The 16,857-nt window shown below is 43.3% G+C and overlaps 1 protein-coding gene across 3 annotated transcripts in view; it reads right to left on the reverse strand.

The window, feature by feature from the left end:
* Nucleotides 1–16,857, reverse strand: part of GDPD4 (glycerophosphodiester phosphodiesterase domain containing 4) — a 37,887-nt gene that overhangs the window by 10,567 nt on the left and 10,463 nt on the right. For 2 of the 3 annotated variants that reach the window (XM_030268454.4, XM_030268485.4), the window contains exons 2-7: nt 12,306–12,514; nt 11,607–11,710; nt 10,751–10,844; nt 5,227–5,286; nt 3,384–3,482; nt 1,169–1,262 (exon numbers count right to left, since the gene is read on the reverse strand). In XM_030268454.4, coding sequence (XP_030124314.1) covers nt 1,169–1,262; nt 3,384–3,482; nt 5,227–5,286; nt 10,751–10,844; nt 11,607–11,710; nt 12,306–12,488 — 634 coding nt within the window. In that variant the 5' untranslated portion in view covers nt 12,489–12,514. The remainder of the gene's footprint in view (nt 1–1,168; nt 1,263–3,383; nt 3,483–5,226; nt 5,287–10,750; nt 10,845–11,606; nt 11,711–12,305; nt 12,515–16,857) is intronic. The other variant, XM_030268477.4, reaches the window with a different exon arrangement.

Raw genomic sequence — 16,857 nt, forward strand, 5'->3', positions numbered from 1 at the left:
TTCTTACTCAGATGAGAACCAGCACCATTTTCAAGTTTCATTCACAATGAAGAAGAGTAGCTACCTCTCCTTCAACTATGTTGCATCTCCTTGCTTTGAATACTTTCCTGGTTCGTTCAGATGGTTGGTAGAGACCTTCTGTGTGTGACCCAGATAATCTGACAGACCCTGAGAGCATGGATATTGCACCTCAGAGACTTGCCAACTCATTATATATGGTCTTCTCTGGAGTCTGTTGACAAATTGCCCAAGAGCCCCAGGAGTCCTCCTCAGGGGCCAAAACAGTTCTGAGAAATGAGCACCTATGCACAACACCTCTTTCTTTAATGGGTACCACCAGCCCTCTGTGCCAGTGGCTCTGAAGGAATTTGGGCTTACACTAAGATGATGATGTACTAAGCTAAGACTACCTCAGGCAAGGTGGTGTATAACGTCCCTGTGTATTCTCCCCCAACCTCCCCAGCTACAGTTCAACAAGAAAAGTCTCGGACGGGGAAAAAATCAGTCCATTCTGTCTGTGATTTTTATTGCAAACCACTATCTGAAGATGGGTGTTAGGTAGGTAATTTTGGCTACATGGAGAGAAAACAAAAGAAAAATAGACACTCCCAACCAGGTTTTTCTGCAGGTGTTCCTGGCATCTAGCTTTATCCTTACACATTTGGTCATTCTACCTAGAGGTGGGCAGGAATTTCCCATGAGATAACACTGGGAACTGAGCAAAAAGATATTTTCCCTATCCCAGCTGGCCTCTCCTGATATAGGCTAGCCTAAAATAGTTTGTCTGACTGGACTGGAGATCCTTTCTGTACACAGCAAGCAAAAATCAGCCACTGGCCACTTTCTCCTGCAGAGGGCAAAACAAATTTCCACTCATGACTCAGAACATGGGTGCTTCTGCTAGTCCCCTCTGCCTCAACACACATCACTGCCTCAGTACAGGGCAAAACAGTGCAAGGTAACATGCAAACCAGTAACACACTGGGACAGCAACAGGGCAGTGCACAGCCTAAGCCTCAGCCCTACTAATTTCCCTGGGAGATGCAGAATTTGAAAGTCTCCTCCAGCTGGAGTGCAGGTGTGGGAGGAAAGGGCTCCTGCATGCCTCTTTTCCCATGCTCGTATATATCTTTTATCATACAGGAAGGAGGAACCAGAGCTGCCGTACCTTTCTTATCTGCTCTGATGGCATGAAGAGCCACAGGCCAGGCAAGAAATATCATGATGGCAATTGCCCCTATGTGGAGATAAGGAGCTGTGACCTGGTAAGGAGAAAAAAAGTATTTTGGTCAAAGGATGAACTGTGGAGAAAGATGGAAACAATCCCCATCAGAGCGACAGTCCTCACACCTGGATGGGCTCCTGCTGCAGATACCAGCAGTTAACCACTCTCCCTCACCTGTGTTGGATCCACCAAACACCTCAGGAGTCAGAGGAGAGACATGTGCCCCTGATCAGGCCAGGGAGGAGTGTGCCTCAGCCTAAGGAGCACTCCTCACTTCTTTACTTTCTCCTAAATCAGCTGAAGGGGACACAACTACCCTCCTCTATGAGGACATAATTGCCACTACTGATATGCCATAGTTTCTGAACATCTTCCAGTTTAACCCAATACAAACAACTCCAATCCTATCCAGGCAATAGCTATCTCCAGGCCACACCACACCACACTGCAGTTAAATCATTAAACTGATGTCAACAAACCTGATAGATAAAATGTGGTATTTACTAGCTGTGTTATGAAGCTAACTACTGTGGTATAATAGAAGCAGATATATTAGGTAATATTGCTGGACACATATAGTTAATAGATTTGCTTTCATTAATCCTAGGGATTAAACAAGAAGATCATAAAACAAGAATCACTTCTATGCTTAGCATGAATACATGAAAAGAGCTGGAAACCAAGCAGAAATACAAAATCGGACTGGTTGTTGGTCTAAAACATTTTTCCTAAAACTAGGCAAATTTGACCTAGAAACCAGTCCATTGTTTTCAGTGCCCTGTGGCAAATATTCCAGCTAGAACTGACAGCTATTAAGGTATGTGCTAGGAAAAAAAAAAAAAAAAAAAAAAAAAAAAAAAAAAAAAAAAAAGAAAAGAAAATAAACTTTCCAGATGCAAGCCTTTCCTGTCTCTTAGTCCTGATGCTTGATTCTCTAAGCTGGAAGAGTTGAAGAAAGCAGCAGTCACTGGGACATGTTACTGTATGTGACACTGTCTGCCCTGGACACCCTATACCACAACCTCCTGACCAGAAACAGGATTCAGCTGTGCAAGCAAAGGTGCCATCTGAGATGCCCAGAATACCTGAGATAGATTTGCTGGGGTAATGGACATGACACAGTATCTACAAGAAGAGATTCATGTCCTTTGGGACAGCAATGGGAGTCCATGTCAAAGGGCATGGACACCTGAAATAAACAGCACCTTTGGGGAACCCAAAGGCTCTTGTGTCTCCTGCTCCTCATCCACATCCTCCAGTGTCTGTCAGGGGGAGGAGAAGCTGATGGTTTCTCATTGCCTTTGCCAGTGCATAACTCAGTGGTTAGTGAACTGTAGAACAGGAATGTGCAATTAACCACACCCTACAAACTCCACATCTTCAATTCCTCTGCCAGTCCACTTGCATTGCTCTCCCAGCCTTCACAAGAACTAAGGCACTTAAGGGAGAGATAATAGACCCAAATAGCATAGAATCATAGAACTGTAGAGTGGTTTGGACCCAAAGCAGCTGTGTAGTCAAAGGCTACATGCTTCCTCCTTCCCAATACAAGTGGGGACCTGGATGCTCAGACACTGAACAGCACTGGGCAGCTCTTACCTCCACCTTCAGATCTGGTGAGAGTTGAGGAGGCCAGTAACTATGAACTCTGACCTCTTGCAACCAGCATTTTGTCCCACCTGACACCAGTGTTCTCCACCTGCTCCCCAAAAACACAGTGCGCTCATGCCCTCAGGAGACTAAGCTCTTCTGAGTCACAAAAGACAGAAACTGTGCTGTACCAGCAGATTAGCATGAAGGATGAGGGAGAAAGTTCTTGCTCCAGCAAACCTACCAGCCTAAGGGATCCGATTTACCTGTCCTGGACAGCTGAAATTTAACAGTAGACTTATATTTTTGTGGAAGGAAAAGAAAAAAGGGCTTTGTATCTTTCCAAACTGAGACATGTTAAATCACACAGTTTGAAACTCAACCTCGGGCCTTGGCTTCCTTTCCCCCAACAGGAAATGTAAAGTCATAATAAGAGTTTTCTCAGAATGTACCTTGCTAACAAAACCATGTGAAAAACATCCACCATACAGAATACCTTCTGCCAATTGTCACTGAGTATTTCTATAAACAAGCTGCTCTTTCAAATAGACCTCCTTACCCCTCTTACCTGGAACGACAGGCGGACAGTTTTCCGGTGATCTCGCCAGAGTATAGATAATGCAAAGAGGGACGCGATAGAGAAGCCCAGGACAAGAAAAGTACCAATCTGGGCAGACACAAAGAAGACATAAATCAGCTTCAGCATTTCTGCATAGGGTATGCCATTCATCTTAATCACAGCTAATTTAAGCAGCTAGAAAAATAGTTTCAGATGCATGAGGTTGACTGTGCCAGTTCAGAGACATCCAACAGGTCTAAAACCAAATCCACAATGCTATCAGTACGGCTGGACTGATCCCAGGAGTTGGGTACTCAACTAAGTCAACTCTCAGGATTCTCTCTATAATCAGTGGAGAAAGAGGCATTTCAGAGGTGATCCATTCCTGCTTACATTATGATGGAATATGTTTGTCTCTCTATTGATATAGATGGAGCCTAGGTGATTAATTTACATTAAATCTCTATCCTGCAGATGAAATTTATCACTTCTAAACTCAAAAGTGATAAAGTCCACCCAAAAGGGACAACAACACAAATTCCTTGTTCTATGAGCTCCCTTATAACAGGCTTCAGTGATAACAAACTATCCCATAATTAGGAGATGAGAATTCAATTTTTAACCAAAAAAGGTGAGGCAGTGTCTCAGTCAATTCTTCAGCTTCTTATTTGGTTTGGTACCAGCACTGTGGTAATGGCAGACCTTTCTTGGTATAACATCTTTCTGTTGACAATTAAAGGTAATTACACCAAGGTCCTAACCATTCTTCAGGCCATCTTCTACGGATCAATACTTTAATAATCTACCCATAATTTCTTGCACCGAATAAAGCCTCTTTTTTATTTTTATTCTTTTTTAAAATTTTTTTGTTTGGCGGGTTTTTTACAAATTGTTCTACAACTTTCTGGTTCTTCTGGAGCTCATTTTTTAATAGTAAAGATCACACAGTTTCCATTACTTAAATGGAGAAACACAGGATCAAGCAACTGCATGTTCAGCTATTCCCTCCTCCTGCAGCTTTTGCAATTGCATGTCATCCTACCCTAAACTGCATGGACAGAGAAACACTTTTAAATGCCTCACACAGCCTCAAAGATTACTTAAGGAAGATTATTCTAACCCATAATTTTACAGCAAAAAGTCCCTGATAATTTGTTTCTGTGTCTTCAAAACTCCAGAAGGCATTTCCCAAACCCTGGAGTAGAATTAAGAACTATAGAACAGTATGAGTTGAAAGGGACTTTTAAAATTATCTAGTTCCAGTTCCCCTGCCATGGATACTCAATCAGATTTCTCAGGGCCCCATCCAGCCTGGTCATGAACACTCCCAAGGAACCACCCAAAGACCAAAAGGCATAAAACACCAGGATGCCTTGGAAAAACCATCTTTCTCTTCTCTGGAGAGAGTAGACACTTTTTCACTATTGCTGGGGTCTGATCCAGAAAGTCATGCAGCGCTTCTCATGAAAGCTTTGCTTTTGACTTCCTGTTACCATATGTAGATGAGTAAAATATAGACATCTTCACCTGAATGAGTCACTGCAGGCACCTTTTAGAGTCAGTGGGGAAAAAAGGGTTTTTTGAGTGTGATTCATCTCAATTTACAGGCCTATGACCAGCCGGATGAATTGCTTCTTCAGAGGATTCATTTCCCTCCACTGAGTGCAAAAGGAGTTTAAATGATCAGCTCAGGTGGAGTTACCATTTTCATGGGTATCTTGATCTTGTAAGATTAACCTCTCCACTCTCTTCCTTCTTTCCCATAGTCTAAGAGGTTTTCTGTGCAAAGAAACACCACAGATTCAATTAAAAGCATAAATTAGAGTTACCAGAAAGCCCTGACTCTCCCCACCTTGTGACTCCAGTGCAGGTACAGCTGCTGACTTTCTGCAAGCAAACACATCGCGAGGACCTGGGAAATCAAGAAGAGATTGTATGCATCCTGGTGGAAGGTGCTGACATGTGCCCATGAGGCACTTCTGGAATTATTTTTGCATTGGGAAGTTACTTTGCACTAGGTCTTCCTCAACAATGTCAATGTTTGCAGGACAGGTAAATTGAGAGAAATGTTTAGTGCTACAGTAAAAATGCTTCTGAAATGGCCAAGTACATATCAAGATTCCCCTTCAGGACCAAAGACCTTTTCCTGGGTAACAGATAAATGGACACTTTGGGGTACTTGCTTACAATGACTTTTTGTGAGGAGAGACTCTAAAAGAGGAATGATGGCCAGGGTCAATTATTACTGTATAAACCAATACAGCACTAACCTTGACTATTTGCCTTGCATTTATTGTGATTAGAGGCATATCAACCATGGGAGAGAAGCCAGGAAAGAAAAAAATGTCCCAGAGCTGCACAAAAGTACAGAGTAGACAGCAAAAAAGGCAATTCTTCCACATTAACCATGGGGAATGTAAGAGACAGGCATATCTCAGGCCTGTATCAGAGGAAAGTGTCTTGGGGATTAAATTACTCCAGTTTTTGGTGGCTGGCACGTCCCTTCCACCTGATGGCAAGTTGGAGCCCTTGGGGAGGGTTCTTGTAAAGCATGCTGTAAACCCCAGCCAGGACAGAGGACAGCCTGAGATGCCTTGAGCACCAACAAGCCAAGAATAAGGCAAGTCACTCCATGGTTCTCATGCAGAGCTTCACATAATTCCATACCTAAGTGACCAGTGAGTCTGGAGATGAATTTCACCTGAAGAAACACTTCGCTGCTGTGAAAATGTACTCTATGCTCAGGAGTCTAAATGCCTGGGGAAACTTCCCAACCACTGTAAAGGATCATTTTGGGACCACTATCAGGGCTTAGAGAAAAGTATCTGTTAGTAGACATCAGTGCTCCACTAATGCAAATCCCTGCAAGACTGTGGGATACAGGGATTGTATGAAAACAAGATGTACAGATTTGGGGGAAGAGGGTCTTCTCTCTTGCAATTCAACTGCATGTTGTTTCCTATCCATCTACAAACACACTCTCTTTCCAGGATCATGCTGATTTGAAACAGGATACAAGGCCAGGTTGGATGGGGTTTTGAGCAACATGGTCTGGTGGTAGACATTTCTGTCCATGACAGAGAGGTGGGAATTAGATAACCTTGAAGGTCCCTTCCAACACAAATCATTTTATGATTCTAAGATAAACTCAACAGTGAATACAAGTACTTCTTGACATGTTGGCTTCCTTTAATAGAATAAAGGCACCCAGTACATGATGAGTAACATGGGAGCAGTTGAAAGAGAACTGAAATACTGCTAAATATCTTAAATCAGCCCCATTTAAATAACCTATTCCAGGGTGAAAAAATGAGAGCAAAAAACCACTCTGCTCCTTTGCTGCAAGTGATGTTACACAAAGACCTGGTCCTTGCATACAATAAAGCCAAACATTTAGAACATTCTGAGCCAGAAGGGACCCACAAGGATTGTCAAAGTCCATCTTCTGGCCCAGCACAAAATCACACCACGATTCTTGGATCAACTAATGAACTAACATGAGTCAGGAACTCATGTTCCTGAGAGCATAGTCCAAATACTTCTTGAACTCAGGGCACTCAGACAGACTCAATCCCATTAGTACTTCCCTGGCAAGCCTGTTCCAGTGCCCAGAAATCCTCTGGGTAAAAAAACTTTCCCCTAATTTTTAACCTAAATCTCCACTGATACTGTTTTATCATGTCCTCTTACTGGTCTGTCTACTCCAAATTTCTTCCACACACTTTCTGGGATTGTCTAATATAAGTACAAAGGCATGAGGGCTTAGGTGATCAGTATGTTTCTGACTGATACTGCCAAGGTTAGAGTCAAGGTCCCTTTTGCCAATCCCATCATCTCCCAGAATGTTAAAGCCTCCTCTTGAATCCTTCTCTTCTTTAAAATGAGGTGTGGAAGTGTCTCCCCTCCACCATCTACCTGCAAAGTGGTGATTAAGGTGGCAAGATAAATGAATTCATTGCAATGAGAATTTCATTTCTGTCTCCCTCTTTCTGAATGGCTGTATTGACCACAAGGTTTTTCTGCAAAAGGTGGACAGCAGATGCTTAACTCCATTCTACTTCAGCATGGGAACTACCTTGTAATCATCTCAATACTTCTGATGAGGTCTGGGCAGGCTCTGAACCTACACTACAAGGACATGCAAGCAGAAACTTGGACAACTGGCTCACCTGAAACATCTGCTCAGTTAGATGTTCACAGCAGCTGGATTCACGTCCTTATATTCATCCACTTCATGGTAAAAAACTCAGAACTTGTCTGATACCCCCATCTCTTGGGGATGGAGTTTTTTGAGGTCATATTTTGGATTTCAGTGTCAATGTACTATTTTGAGTCCTCTCTAGCTATGGATGAAAAGGCTACAACACATCTGAACCTCTTCAATTTGTACAATCGTAAGTCACCTCCTCACAACCCTTATTAAAAACACAGTTGAACTGCAGAGAGGCAAATGTTATCTCTTGGGGTTTGAAAGACTAAACAAGAAAATATTTTTTCTTCTCCACTGAGCATAAACAGTTCTGTAATTAGATCCCTAGTAATTTGTTTATAATTAATTGTAATTAGTTTAATCATTTAGCCCTAATAGGGATGAGAAAATTGTCTTGGAGAGCAGTTGAACAATTGAATTAATTGAAATTCATTGTATGAAAAAATAGCAATTATGCATGTGGATGGAGATCATATTTGTCCAGTTAATCCTTTCTTGTGCAGCATTTTCTTCAGCCACTTGTGGCAGGTGGCAGAAGCCTGTATGCTTCAGTGGGTCACAATAAGGTCATGGAAGCAGGCTTGCAGGTTCCAGCTGGGTGCCATCAATAAGAAAGAGGGTATGGTGTTCACGAGCAAAATCAGACCAGATACTGGTCAATATAAAATCTTTCTGCTCCATCAAGGGCATCAGGGTGTTCAGGTTTTTGATGAGACAGGCTGTTCATGCAAAACATCACCAGAAAACATCACCTAGGTGAAGGCACTCTCATCCAACACTGTTCAACCAGAACCTGGGATGTAATTCATCATGACAGAAATCTATTTGGCCATCAGCTGTCTGAAATGTATTAGAGCAACCTTCCTGTCGTATAGTTCCCACACTGTATGACTTATTTTGATGTGGAAGGGCTGAGTTACTCTTCCCAGCCCGTGAGGCTCCCAGTATTTTGCTGGGTTGTCCATCAAAGCCTTCACTGCAAACAGTGGTGGAGAGGTGAATTTCAGGCAGAGTCCTCCTCTGAAAGAGCCTTGCTAGGCGCTTTGCCCAGCCACAGCTGCTACAATTCACTTCATGTTTTCAGATAGCAGGAGTGTAAGTAGTAGCAGTGATAACTTTCCTTGCTCCCCTTTCCCTCAAGACCTAATAACATTTAAGTAGCAGCCCATGCCCCCAGCACCCCCTGCCCAGCATGGATGCATGCAGCAGTCATGCTACAATGGACATGTTGGCATGGTGATGCAAGCAAGCGGGAAAAGTGTCCTCAGAAATATCCAACGTCTTTGGCTGGGTCACTTAACAGCTTCATAAAAGCAAGAAGCAAATGGACCTTCCCTGCAGGGCTCTTCCCAGAGCAGAGGAACCTCTGAAGTTTCTCATGTTTTCTGATACCATCCAGACTACTTGCATTATTTCAGGTTTATCCATGCCCACCCTTCTGAGGAAGGCAAATGTTGTTAGCCTTAGACAGAACTGAGAGACTTGAGAGGAAGAGGATGATGTAGCTATGTAATAAAGAGTAGGACCAGGACTGAACTAAACCATGTAGGACACCAATTGCACCTCATATCCTCCATCTTCCTTTCCGGCTTTACGTTGCCCATCACCTACTCTGATAGCTTGCAGACATCACATTCATGGTGACAAAAAACTGAAAATGCTTAAAGAAAACCCACTGCTTGGACACTGGCTGACATCTGGATCCAGACAGAGCATGACCGAGCTGACACATCAGCCCCAAGGGTCTTCAGGCTCCCTGAGCCCAGGAAATCCTGTAAAGCCAGTTTCTAGCATGGGCTATGGTGAGTTAGTCTGATCCTGAGGTCGACTCCAGATCTGCAGCCTGCTGAGGCACCATCTCAGTCACATGGGCATCTCTGGCAAAGCTCTGAGTTGCCCAAAATATTGTAACCACCAAACTACCCACACTACTCCATGGCCCCTGAAAAAGCCAGGTAAGCTTTGCTGAATAATAGTTCATGAGCACCCATGGTGTTACAAAATCCTTGTAGTTAATTATTGTTGTTGGTCCCTTTCAGAGCTAAGTTAATCCACATGTCTTACAATGCTCTTGATTGTTGGGGACATGAACAAGCACCTGTCCTATTTATCACTATGGGGTTTTTATCACTAGCACTAGAATAAAAATTCTATTTATTTGTACTTCATCAGGAAAAAAGGACCCCAGAAACCAATTATGTTAGGTACTGCACAGACAAAGCCCTTTCATGAACCATTTACAGAATGACTGTATGATGCCACATCAGGGAATGGGTAAGAACAGCGGGAATGGATGGTTGTCTTGGTCACAGAGGTGAGACAAAGCCACAGCCTCACCTTCAGCACCTGGCATTTCCAAATGAAAGTCAGAGCAGGCATGGGACTGATGTGAACTCCAGTGCCTGGAGTCAAAGTGAATTCTTGGCCTATAGCTCTGGATTAAGAAGGTGGAAGAACAGGTGCAAATCTGTGTTTATTTCAGAGCTTTCTTATGAGAGAAATAACAGAGGAAAAGGATGAGTAAACAGAAATTTTAGGAAAATTTTGGGGTTGGTATGTTTTCCTAACTAAGCAGACATTATATCAGAAAATTTCACAGGATTTGTAAAAGTGAAGATTCCAGGAACCTCTTTCAGCATAAACTGACCACAATTATAGCCTCTATCTGGAGAAAATCCTCCAGCAAATCAGAGTCAGTCAAGTGGAAAGGTTTTGTTCTCCTTCCTCTAGTAGAACATTTTATCCAGCATTAGAAGAATAACTCAGCTGTGATGACGTTTTACCACTGCTACATGACTCGGAGCCCCGTATTTCCCTGCTGCCAAAACAATTTTTAGTTCCCCCAAATCTAAATCCAGCCACTGCTGGGTCAGTTTTCCTTGGGTTCAAGAAGGAATTGCAAGCATTTATCAAAGGGAAATCATTGAGAGAAATCACAGAAATGACATCTGGCTCGGAGACTCCTGAGCTGATACTGGTCATTTGCAGGTAGATATGGGGGGAAAGTACTGTAAACACTCACTGTGTTCCAGATCATCTCCCGACTTTCACTGTCCAAAGATCACATGGGGGACTAGACTGACCTTTGGTCTGACACATTAAAGCCAACCCTATGTTCACCTTTCAGGACTATAAATCAAGGTCAGCTCCAAGGAGCATTACTCACCAGTAACAGTGAGATGTACGCGAACAAGACTGCAGCCACAATCAGGATAACAAGAGACCAGAGGAACCAGAAGCCCAGGTTCCCATAGTTATACCTAAAAATAAACCAAGAAAATACTGTAAGAATGTTTTTGGTTAGCACCTGGACTACAGAGGACCAACAGACCTGTTCTTTGAAATTCTGAAATTTCCTAAGCATAAAACAAAGAAAGGTGGAGGAATAGCCTACACTGTAACATGCAAAAGTGATTAAGAGCCTCCTTCCCCAAATCCCTGATTGTATTAACCATCAAACTAAAACACATTATTATACCTTTCCTTCCCATAATACTTGAGCAGCTTTAATTTAATTTTAGGGGCCAGATTTGCATAACTGTTGCCTATGTAGTACAGAAGGCAAAGATGTGCGTAAATCCCTGATGATTATTTCTTACTTTTGAATTTGGGAACATAGAATTCTCTTTCAGTGAGATAGCTGGAGCAATGCCTCTGATTCCAGCCACTACATTTCTTCACATGGAATGGGGGAGAAAGGGAATGAGGAAAAGAAAGACTCAGAGAAGGAAAGAGTTATTTAGTCCCTTGCATTCACAATTTTTGTGACGATGATTCTCCCCTTTCTCTTAAATTCACATTTACACCCAAATATTGTACCCAAGCAAAGACCGAATCCCAGCACCTCCAGAGTCACTGGACATTCAATTTGAATGCTGCAACCAAGAGTTTAAGGTGCAAATCTTTGCTTCATTACTAAAGTGCCCTGTTGCACCACAGCTGCTCTGGAAGGTGCTCATCCCTTCCCAGTCATCCTAGTGACATGCCAAAGGGGTTGGAGAGGAGGAAAAGATGTTACTTACCAGTCAAAGCTGTTGTAGTCATTTTTACCTTCACCCCACGTGTACAGAAAGACCAGAGAAAAGCAGAAAGCTGCAACGAGCAATGGGAAAAACATGCATTCCCGCTGGAGAGGGAGAGGAAGGACAAGCAGTCAGAGCTATGACCAGCCCACAGCAATCAAAACAAAGGGTAGGTTCTTTTAGGCTGTCCCTAAACATATGTAGCTTGGTGTTGGAATTCCAACTGAAGTAAATATGGAGAGGAATTCCCATCCTTTCCCTTGTAACCAGGAAAATGTCCTTAAAAGCATACTCTCCATTTCTTGTTCTCAGGGAAAACTCATTACTTCCCAAATGAACGGGATTTTAACCACCTCACATGAGGGGAAATTGCACTGTAGAGCAACCTTCCTTGCAATTCTTACTGCCCACCCTACCTAAATATTACTTCTTTAATTTGATTCTATATCTTTGAGAGGTTTCACAGGCCAGGAGAGGTTGGTGCAAAGTCCACATTCATTAGCTGTGTGGTGGCATAGGCAAATTGAGCCTGCCACAGAAGCAGCAATACATCAAGCATTTAGAGCAAAACCTAACAGCCCAACAGATCCCAATGGTCTCCAAATTATATTGGGCTGGGATTCCATGTCAACAACCCCTTGTCTCCTTAGACTTCCCTGCCCCAGGACAGAAATCCGTGCTGACTTTGATCTCACTTACCATGTTGCAGCAGCATTTCCCAGGCTCGGTCTTTTCGCGCTGGTACCGCTTCCAGCGGCAGCTGTAGAAACCAGCCAGGCAGGAGATGAACGGCTGGTGCTCGTACCTCTGCAGCAGGCTCCGACGGACCACCTTCAGCTTTCCAAGCTTCAGCCTCTTGAGGCTGGTGGGACTGGCCTCCATCTAAGTGGCTTTAGCTCATCTTCCTCCTGAAACAAGAGCACAAGTTTTACAAAGGTTGGGTAAGCTTTCCGTATTTGAGGAAGGAGAGAAAGCTTTCCTGAGCAGATGCTCAGACCAGCAGGAAGCCATGCTGAGGACATCCCACCTAATTTTATATATGAAAGTGAGATGGCCAGCTGAGAAGGATGGTGACAGTCAGTGGTGCTACTGGTTATAACTTAGGTGCTCTGAATCACCTTTGATGCTACCTCTGCCTTCTTCTGGCTATACAGAAGGTTGTGGGAAATGAATTCTTTAACTTAAGCATATTTCAAAATATGTCATAAGAACCTGACTCTAGGATTAGCTATGGGAATTATTCAGCACCATTGTGACCTGTTTGAAACATGTTATCAGTTTAACTAGCTCATGTAAAAGAGGCACTAAACCTCCCCAGGTACACAGCTCTCTTATCCTGGCAAAACTGCAGCATTGCAGAGACTGATCCCTTAAGCAATAATTATTACCTGGCTGAAACAATGTTACTTGGAACAGATTTTAAAGTGTAGAAAGACCAGCTGCAAAGATGTACATGCGGGAGATCTATTCATAATCATAATTAAAACCAAAAAACTTGGTGGTAAATTGCAACCAGTGTAGTTACAGTGAAGAAAATAGCACAGGGACTAGTGCTAGGTGAAGAGTGGTTCACCCAGCAGGGCACTACTGAGACTTCAAGGAAAGATTTAGGAAAACAGTTTTGTGGGGGCATTTAAAGAAGCCCCATTATACAGCTTTTGTTTGGGGTCGAGTTAGTCAGAGATGTTTTTCTGTTACATTAGAAGTGCCATGACATCCTTGAGTCCACATCAACCATGTTCAAATCCTGAAATGCTTGCCTGCAAAATACCAGCTTAGGACACAAGATTTCCTTGTTTTTTCAGATGTAATAACAATAATTTAAGAGGAAGAATAAACAGTTTGCTGCACTATACACATGGATGAAACAGACGCATTAAGGGTTTGGAAATAACTCAGATCCCAGTATGACTTCAAAGAAATCAATGCATAAATCCTTGCAGACTGGCACATCCAAATAACAGACTAGTTTGCAGAAAGCACAAACAAATCAGAGACATGAGACACAAGTTAAAACAGAAAAATCACTCCCCTCATACCCTTTCCAAATGCCCAGCCTGTTGGCAGTTGGAGTGCAAGGAAAGAGGATGGAAAGGAAACAAAAAGGGGGTTCAGTTTGGACCAGTACTTATTATGCAGCACTAAGAATGTCATGCCCTGAATGCCTTCCTGAGACAGATGTGTCTGTCCATTCAGGACAGTCATAGGGAATCACACACTTGGATGCTTAGATCTAGTGGGGTCAAATCATCCCTAGAAGCTCAGCAGTACCAGATCCTGGCACCAGCAAGTCACCCTTAGTAAAAAATTGATGCCAATCTCATGTGGCAAGATGGTGATCCTGCTCTAGAATTCCCAGAGCACACCTGGGGGGATGTAGTGCAGATGACAGCTGATCCAGGTGGTTTCATCAGCTGGCCTAAAGTACACCTGGCATAAATCCAGCAATTACCAAGTAACAACAGCCACAGCTTCTGAATATATGTGAGCCTTCAGAGCTCTTACCAGAAGGTTGTCACATGCCATGGGACTGCAATATTTGTTACCTCCTAAAAGGATCCCCAAAACATGAGTACCTGTATCACCAAAGCACAGCATTCATTCTTGCTCAGCCCTTCTCCTTCTGCAACAGAAATTCAGGCCACTGGACCAAACCCATTAGTTTTGCTGTCAAAGGGCTATGAGGTTTGATACTCACATTCCCAGGTGTGGGTACACATGGCTCATACATCCATACTTGTCCATGAGCACACAGGATTTGACAAGAAAACAGATTATGGAGATCCTGAAACACTGCCCGCATCATCTGTCTGGCTACAGCAGCATGCCAGGTGTTAAACCTAGGTGTTAGTTTACCCCTCATGAAATTGTCAGTGATGGAGATCCCACCATCGCTCAAGATGGGCTGAACAAGTCCTAAATCACTTTACAATTAAAAGTTGGCAGGTTTTTTCCCAGTGTCATGTCTCTAACTATTACAGTTAGGGGCATTACTTCGTGCCTTGTCTGCTGTGGATATAGTGAACAGCTTAAACTCCTCCTCTGTTAGGTATTACATGTACTCACATATGGATGTCTCCTCTTAAAACTTCTCTGGCCTCAATTATCCCAGCTTTTCTAGTCTTTCCTTGTAGCTCATATTTCCTCCTCAGAATATCCTTGCATGCAGCGCATAGTCACCTGCTATTTGGGATTTCTGTGGCAATTCCCATGGGTTTTGGAACACAGGAGCCACAGTCTGTCCAGGTTACACCTGTTCACCCATGGCACAAGCTACTCGATACCTGCAGCATCCAGTTTCTCTCATGTATCAAACATCATCTGGCCTTGAGCTTCTGAATGCTTAATTCACCCTGGACTCACCCCCAGCAGAAAGGGAAAGGTGTTTTCAGCTTCATCCCAGAGTGACAGAATTGTTTGGGTTGGAAATTATCTTAAAGATCATTCCACTAGACCAGGTTGCTCAGAGTCCCATCCACTCTGGCCTTGAACACTTCCAGGGATGTGGCATCCAAAATTTCTCTGGGCAATATCAGAGCTTCATCTATGCATTAGAGTGCTTATGACACCACTATAATTAAGAATTTCATTACATCCTGCCTTAGTCTTTCCAATCAAGTCACCTCTCCAAGCCCATGAGTTATTGGGAAAGGGACACCTCATTCCAGCAGAGGCTGGGGAATAAGGGAGAGACAAACACAACCTGCTGTCTACACTTCCCTCCACCAGCCTCTGGTTCTCCCAAGAACATCAGGCTAGCCAAAGAAGAGCAAATAAAGATGCCTTTCTCTCTGCCATCCCCTGAATCATCATTGACCCTGCTGTCCAAGCAGTATCACTATGGCAATGACACATTTCTGTATCAAGAGACTCAAAAAAGATAACTTGTCCCCTGCTTTCAGCTGTAGCTTCTGCTGATATCCATCTGTCCCTCTTTTCCTATCCTTTCCCTTTTCTCTTTCCAGAGACCTTTTCCCTCCTCTCCCAGCCCCCAAGAGACAAAGAAATCCAACTCAGCTTCTCCTCTGGAGCCTGCAAAGGGCCAAAGAATTCTACAAAGGCAATAACCTCAGAGTGAAATTCCATCTTGTCAAGTAGAGAGGACAGATGTTCTCTAGCATATCTCCACTCAGGTAAATGGAGATATAAATGGAGACCCTGTAGTGCTTTCCAGTACCTAAAGGGGTTACTATTTACCATTGAGCTGGAGAGGGACTTTTGATGAGGGCATGGATGACAAGAGGGAATGGATTCAGACCAAAAAGGAGGTAGGTTGCAATTAGATCTTAGGAAGAAATATCAGTGAGCTCTTGTCCAAAGCAGAAACCATCCTGTCAATTCCCAGATCGTGATTTGATCCAAGGCTTCCATTCCCTCTGGGCGTAAAGGGCTCACCTAGCAAATGGGAGCCTTTGAGCAGCTCTGCCCCACAGCTTCAGGGCTGCTGGGTCTCTGCTGAGGAATGAAGCACAAGGCATGCTTGAGGCACTAGGAAAAAGGTGATGCTTGCATGGAGATGCAAAGAAAATAATTGACAGAGAGAGGAAAGACCTTTCTGTCTTTGGTGACAACTCACCAAATTTGAGGCTGCTTCACTCTTAAAGCAGTGACTTCTAAGAGGAGATCATCTCCCTCTACGCTCTGCAAGATTCATGTTTTGCAATGCATTTACACTGTGCTGTTGCTGGTATTGGCAAACAGTCCAGTGGCAACTCCTAGGACAAGTCCAGGAGAAATCCCTCTTAGATGTGCCAGATCTCACATGAGAATGACAAAAACAAAGGCAGACACAAGGACAGACAGAAGGATGCTTCTCATTTAAAATGTACTCATATATCCAGGCACTCCATTGTTCTCTTTATATATGTCCTTCCAAACAGGCACCACTCCTCCCCTTTTACCTCTCTATATTTTCCCTCTTCTCTGTCCTCAGGTTCATCTCCATCTTCTCAAGTAATTGTATTCCATTTAACACAAGATCCCTCCTTATCACTCAACCACCTTCCAGGTTCTCCATGATCCTCTGTCCCATGATTTCATCTTTCATGGTTTCATCTCTGGTAACCAATTACCAGTCTGCTGCCACAGCTGAGACAGGGCAATTCAAAGCCATAAAATCATTATAACTCCCAAGGTCTGGCTGAATCTGCAGTGCCTCAGACCACATCAAACACTGATACATTTGAATTCACAAGCATCTGATCCCAAGAAAGATAATATCCCAGTAACTGGGCCCAACAACCACGTAAAG

This window comes from Taeniopygia guttata, chromosome 1, assembly GCF_048771995.1.
Source record: "Taeniopygia guttata chromosome 1, bTaeGut7.mat, whole genome shotgun sequence".
Taxonomy (NCBI): domain Eukaryota; kingdom Metazoa; phylum Chordata; class Aves; order Passeriformes; family Estrildidae; genus Taeniopygia; species Taeniopygia guttata.